This window comes from Vollenhovia emeryi, unplaced genomic scaffold, assembly GCF_000949405.1.
Source record: "Vollenhovia emeryi isolate VEMERY1.0 unplaced genomic scaffold, V.emery_V1.0 DF939227.1, whole genome shotgun sequence".
Classification (NCBI taxonomy): Eukaryota; Metazoa; Arthropoda; class Insecta; order Hymenoptera; family Formicidae; genus Vollenhovia; species Vollenhovia emeryi.
The window spans coordinates 357411-364589 of record NW_011967139.1 but is presented as its reverse complement, the minus strand read 5'-3'; the positions used below and the strand labels follow the sequence as shown (position 1 = coordinate 364589).

At 44.7% G+C, this 7179-nt stretch overlaps 1 protein-coding gene across 4 annotated transcripts in view; it reads right to left on the bottom strand.

Moving 5' to 3' along the window:
- LOC105560578 (altered inheritance of mitochondria protein 3-2-like) overlaps positions 1-3989 on the bottom strand; it is a 16338-nt gene extending 12349 nt beyond the window's left edge. For 2 of the 4 annotated variants that reach the window (XM_012009806.1, XM_012009809.1), the window contains exons 1-2: positions 3635-3988; positions 3203-3269 (exon numbers count right to left, since the gene is read on the bottom strand). In XM_012009806.1, coding sequence (XP_011865196.1) covers positions 3203-3269; positions 3635-3652 — 85 coding nt within the window. In that variant the 5' untranslated portion in view covers positions 3653-3988. Of the gene's footprint in view, positions 1-3202; positions 3270-3634 lie in introns of all 4 variants that reach the window. The other 2 variants (XM_012009808.1, XM_012009807.1) reach the window with 2 other exon arrangements.
- Between the last annotated feature and the right edge of the window lie 3190 nt (positions 3990-7179).

Genomic DNA, 7179 nt, shown 5'->3' with positions numbered 1-7179 from the left:
TTTCCTGATTCACGTTCTCTCAATTCCCTCTCTCTCTCTCTCTCTCTCTCTCTCTCTCTCTCTCTCTCTCTCTCTCTCTCTCTCTTCACAAGCTTCGGCTTATTCAATGGGACGCTCAGTCTATATTTACTATATCTATGGTTAAGAATATTACATGTAAGTATCATAGACATATAAAAGATAGACTGCTTATGAGGCAGTGGAACCCTAGGTGGGGGCATCCTCCTGAGGGAAAAGGACAACATGAATTTAATTGGGTATCTGTCTTCCTCTAGTGGACGTGATCTGAAGGTGATCACGTGATCACGCCCACGTGATCACGTGTACTAGAAGAAGATAGATACCCAAATAAATTGGTGTTGTCCTTTTCCCTCAGGAGGACATCCCCCACTACCTCATAAGCAGTCTATCTTTTATATGTCTATGGTAAGTATATATACAGGGTGTCCGAGGAAAACTGGCCGAAAAAGACGGAGAAAGATTGGGACGAGCCATAGTATAATTATGGTTCCTACTATATTGATTAGTAGGTCCACTCCATAGACGTAATGTATCTAGACCGAGCATTGAGCAGTGAGGTTAGAGGTAGAGGGTAGAACTTCGTTCTCTCTCGTTTGCATGTGAACAAGAGAGAGCGAGATAGCACAAAACAGAGTTTGTCCTTTTTTACGTGAACACCTACCCCCCCATTCAAATAAAGACAAACGTTCGGTCTAGATATATTATTTTTATGGTTCGCTCCCTGTCCTTTGTTCTTTGCGGTCCCGATCACGTGGTGCTTCGCCATTGCTTTGGTCAGCGAGCCAGCGGTGTGTGTGTGTGTACGTACTCATCAAAGTTACACTACTACACATATAACTTTTCTCTCACTGGCTTGACCAAAATAATGTCGGATGCGCAGAAGGGATCGATGCAAAACCAAACAAGTGACGGGAATGGACCTGCTGCTTAGGATCTATCCAGGCAAAGTTCAATAGGCGCACAAGTATACGCATAAAGAAATTGATTGGTTTATTTCCTCGTGCATATGTTCATGCGCTATGCACGTTTGTCCGGACAGACCCTTAAGCCTAATATACAATGCGCTCTTTGCATTTAGAAACATCCTATTTTGTAGACAAAAAATTTGTTTAAAAAATTTTTGCAAGTTGATAAATTGTATATTATATATTGTACAATTGTACATTGTCGACAAAGTTTTTAAACGTTTTGATTTGCTGATATAAAATAGAATGTTTCTAGACGCAAAGAGCACATTGTAGATTAAGCTTTAGGGCCATCGCACACAAAATTGCATAGCATGAAAACAGTTTGAACCAGTGAACATCGAGCATTGAGCCGGCATATTGATTTACATAACATGCTTATTGGTCTAGACGGTCTTGTGCTATGCATACGCAGCTATGCAATTTTGTGTGCCCTCATACTATGGATGAACTAAAAAGGGTAATAACCACTTTGTAAAATTTGCAAGAGTTATCGAAGAACGGACGAAGGTCTGAGCTAATGACTACACGAGAAGCGATGGCCCGAACTTGGCAGGCATATAAGATAGTTGATAGTTATATCTCTTACGATTCGAGGGGCCAAAGGTCAAGCGACACACGACTTATCGGATCGTAGAAAATATAAAAAAGTAAACCATTTTACATGCCCGCCAAGTACGGGCCACCGCTTTCACACGCCCCTTCGCTTACAATCGGACGTTTTTCTCTATCACGCGGCGTCTACAATGAGATCTTCAAGACGTAATATTTAGGAAAGTGACCAACGCAGTCGCCCATCGCGATTGGTCACCTTCTTAAATCTTACGTCTTAAGCCTTGTGTCCACGATCCAAGAATCAACCTGTATCTTTTACGGAAGAGCTGTAAATTGATTGGCTACACATTTCTCGGAACTAGAACTTTGACACAGTTCTTGGATTGTGGACATAATCGAGGACACAGCTTTTAAAGACCTCATTGTAGATGCCGCATTACTCGATAAGGGTCTGTCCAGACAAACTTACATAGGTGCACAAGCGTATGCATAAGGAAATTGATTGGTCTATATTTTCATGCACGTGGACCAATCAGATTCCTCGTGCATACATTTATGCACCATGCAAGCTTGTCTAGATAAACTAGGGCGAATTTTACAAAAAAGCACGTTTTAGTTTATTCTAATCTACCTCCACCTTGTGGTTGGACTTCCTGTATATATATATTTTTTTTTTACTTTAAAGAAATAAGAAACAGATATGCGAAAGAAAAAAAAGGATGTTGCTGAAAAAGCGCTCGAATAACTGCACAACGAGATCAGACGCTGTAGCTGTTGATAGTCGTAATTTCGTAATTTTATTCTATCTTTCATACGCAACTTTTGTGACACTTAGAAGGAGGTACACGTAACGAGACGGTAAGAGGAGAGACACAGACTTCTTTGTGCAAAACAACAGAAACGGGGATACAAATTGCATCGTCAAAACCGACGTCCATAAGAAGTTTATCGCAAAATTATAATAGTTCCCAAAATAACACAGAGTAACATAGAGTAATAGTCGTGATCGTTATAAAGTATAATGCTATGAAGAAAATCATGAGGAGAGAGAATGTTGTCGCAGAAGCTGAGAGAGAAAAAAAAATAACTTTTCGTAAAACAACGATAAATATATTCAACACAATAATTGTAATTCGTGTCCACATCTATCGGGCACATAAAAAAGAGTGGCTGTAGATGATTTCATTACAGACGTTCGATATCAGAGACACGTCAATATTCAGAGGATCGATCTTTAAATAAGAGAGAGGCAGAGGCGAAGTGAAAAGTACAATATACACAGCTTAGGTCCAATTCGATGGAGGAGATGAATTTTGCAAAGACAGCGATGGTGAATGTTGACAGTAACATCAATTAACTCGCATAGTGTTCTTTCACGTCTGACATATTACATCTTTACGGAATGTTCAATCTTAAATTAAAGTCTAAATTATTTTGACAACAGTTAAAACCAGCTTCAAATAAATTGCATCAAGCAGCTCGTAATAATTAAGATATTCAAATTAAAAAGAATATCGATGCATTTAACGTGTGTGTACAAGGAAATGTAAAAGTACTTTTCAAAGGTACATCGAGAGATCCGTGACGTAATACAGAATTATACTTTATACAATTAGTATTAGTCTATGTTACAGCTGATTATTGTTATACAAAACACGTACCGAAATTTTGCAACAGCTCCACAGCGCCGTCCTTATAGATCTCATTTTTTGCCGAAAATTTAAACTCCTGAAAATCGTGATACAATCGGATTATTCATTTTCACAATCTGCGGGACGGGTAAGCGGTACTTCGGGAGACTTAGCGAGCGGGCGCGGGAAACACTATATTAACGTCAACGTCCGAATATCAAATCCAACATTCTCGGTCGCGTTCTATCAAAAAATCCGCGCGTTCGAGCGAGAGCGAGCCGAGGGACACGGCGCGTTTCGCGCCAAGCGTAGAGACACGCGAGTGCGGTGCCGCCGCGCTTTTCCACGAGGCTCGTAACGGGGGGGGAACCCCCTCCCCCTCCCCCAGCACAATTTTCCCATTTAGCATTTTCGCGCGCAATTAGCACGTTCGTGTACCGCGGCAAGCGTGCTCATACTTACGGACATTGTTATCAACATCGGCGTATCCTCGGATGAGCGACCCTTCCGTCGAACGCTGCGATCGGCGACACGTACATCGCGCACTACCAGCGGGATCGTCGAGCAGCGCTGGTGAGCACCGCACTACCGAGCGCGATTTTCAACGAGGCGGCCCGGAGTCGTGCGATCCTCCCTCGATCGGGAGTCCGCGGATTCGAGAGAGCGGGCCGGGCGCTCCGAGTCGCGCGAGCGACCGCGACGGACTCATGTGTACCGAGGCCAGAGCCGCAAGAGGAAGACCCGAGAGGTACGCAACACTGTCCCGCGGCGCACTACCGGCGGCCTGGCGTTTATGAGCTTAAAACTCCCTTCGAATCGGTAAGAGCCCCGCGATGCTCAACGGTAGGTAAAGTCAATTAAATACGCGCGCTCTCTCGAATCTCGCCGGCGCGGAACACGGAAGGGCGCGGGGGATATCACGCGGTCCTATCTCGCCGCTACGGACCGCGGTGGCGGCGGATCGGCGTAAAGGGAGAAAAAAAGCGTCATCTTCCTGTCGCAGGTGTCGTCGGCGCGCCAACATGATCCTATTCCCGCGCTTTCCTCTCGGCAGCTCGCTGTGTCTCCCCCTCCCCCTCTCTCTCGCACAGCATGACATTGATTACGACATGACTGACAGCGTCATATGATCACTTCTGCGGGCGGTCCGCTCAGAGCACGGCAGCACCACCACCACCACACTCGGACCTCAAACGAGAGTTCGGCGACGTGATGTGCAGTCCCCGGCGGCGACCGCGGCTATGAGGTCCCGTACGCCCCTGTACGCGCGTCCAGTCTGAGTTTATTATTAGTATCGAGGTACCCGATATAGGGGGTAGCGAAAGATGTAGGTGACGTCGGTCGCGCACGAGCGGCAGGATAATTAACTCTGTATGAATTGTCGAAGACGACTTTGGCGTTTTCAAATACGTTGCTTTGTAAAGAGGCGCGCGCGCGCGCGCGCTCTTGCGAGCCAGCAGCCTGCGCCGTTTGCCGTTCCAGACGGCAGGATTATTACTCTCCCTCCCCTCTGGCTCCCCCACCCCCAACCACCAACACTATACTCCTCCCGACCCCCTTCGCTCTTTCTCTTGTTCTCTTGCAGCTGCCATCGCTCCTCGTCCCTCTCCCCGCCTCTCTCCCTGCTACCTGCTCTTGCCGCGTCCCTTAACGCCAGGCGAGGGTTGGGAGAGGGGGGGTTCACTCTCGTTACCGTGCTTACATACGTGTTTGTATACTTACACACGCGCGACGCACGAGTATTCAGATCCTCTGCGCGGAACCCAGCGAATATAAAAAGTATTCACATGCTGATGCAGCCGGACAGACGGGCAGGCAAGCAGGCAGGCTGACAGGCAGACGGATAATAACAAATAGAGGAAGATGAAGGCTAAGGAAGAGAAGGGCAACGCGGGGAGAGGCGGCGGTGGAAAGAGCGCAGAGTGGAAATTAAGTTAACCTAACGTGTACTCAAGTACGGGTGGGGAGCCAATGAGCGGCGCCGGCCGCTCGTAACCACAACCTGTTAAACTATTCTGTGCTATTCGTCCCCTTTCTGCGCTTTTCCTACCATTCTTCCCTCCCTCCACCTTCGCCGCCCTCTTCTACCAAGTTTCCTCTTTCCCTCCCATCCTCCCCACCCGTCCCGCTCTTCGTTCCCTCTCGCTCGCACTCCTGCCTCCGAATACCGCAGCTTTCAACTGAATCCCTCACTTGTGCAATTCCCGCGGCGATAACCGTCAACGCCAACTGTCCAATTGCCGCCTGTCATCCATTGTACTTAAAAGCACCGCTGACGATTTATATCCATAATTTCGCGACTGTTCTTCTGGTTCCGTGGAAATTTAAAACGACGGAAGCGGCACTTGTTTCCTCCCCGGCACCGCCGGACAACCGTCGTGACATTGATCCGTGGTGGTCGGAAATACCAACCAGTGCGGCGATTCGTGGGACTCAAAGCTAGATCGTCATGATGGACGATCGTACTCTTTACTCCTCGCAACCGTGCCAAATATGTTTCTCCATTCTTTATGAAATTTTCGTATTAGAACTCACGATTAGTTTATCATTGTAAATTTTATAACTTCATCACTTTTTTTGATTTCACGGTACACTGGCTTCTGAGAAATTTGTATGTGCGGAAATACGAGTAATCGAGTGCATCTGCAATCACACGAATTTGATATTTGTGCATATACAGGCTGATTCAAATTCCTTTTAAAGGACATACCGACTTTTTCCCCAAATTGAACCTTTTCTGATGAAATGTCATTCTGTAGATATTAAATGAAAATTTTACAATATATTACCTCAATACTCTCATTCGCACAATGATCATAGTATAAATTGTATTGTGTTAGAAAAATCACGTGTCTATTTTGAAAAAATATCGACAACAGTGATATCTCATAAAACATGGTATAAAATATTTGTATGTATACGTATACTTTAAAATTGTAAAACTTTCGTTTGACATATTTTTCTGGTGAATACCTAACTCGTGAGGAAATTCGATATATTATTTAAAATTATTCCGTAGAATTATGTCGTAGATTTAAGTTTAAGGTTAGATTTAGTTTAGATTAGGACGTAGAATGAGTTGAAAAATCAGACTGTAACCCTAAGGGGAATTCAATAAAGATATTATTATTATTAAAAATTAATCGTCATATGTACAGGAAAAAAATAAGCGAGCCGCACTTTTCAAACGCTAGATTTACGAGGGAAATCTATTATAGTGCTCAAATGGTATAATTGCATTCCGAATAACCAGTTTAGCTGACGGAATTCATACGAGCAAGGCGTGGCCGGTAATGGTTAGAGGTCGATGAGGACGAATATAGTAGGGGAACTTAACGGAACATGTCGAAAACGGCCGAATCTGCCGTCTATTGATCGTAACGAATCTCGGTCCCAGACATTCGAGTAGCGCACAATGCCTGGATTCTATATTTAGAATCCTCCTCTTTTTCGTAGAGTTGAGTCTGTTTTATTTGGTAAACTTAGAGAAAGCACTACGGGGATGAGTAGAATAATTGTTCGGGACTCGTTTGCATTGGCCACGCCCCTAGGCAGAAGGAAAGGAAAGGCGGTTCGTTTGCATATAAATTATTCAAGTTACGGAAACAAGTTACCGTTATCTGTTTCAAAAGTAGTTGCTGATTAAATTATCAACGGAGCAGCCTATGAGGCAAACAAATTTCGATGACGTCACTCACTCACGGTGAATAGAAATCTGTGACAGAGTGCCACTAGTCGCGACACGCTTCGCCTCGGTGTCTACAAATTGTGCCTGATTGAATATGAAAGTCATTACTTGTTCGCCTCTCTCGTTTTACATAACAGGAAAACTCATAATATTTTTCTATTGTCTACTAATGAGTTGATTATATTTGCAAGCCGCCGTTTAAAAGCTAATGAAAGCGGCGTAATCGGCCAACTAGATATTGCTGCGAGCCAGCGCTGTAAAGCTGCAAGCATGCAATTGGGTGGTCCAATATACACCCGGTTGCCACTGGTATTTACAT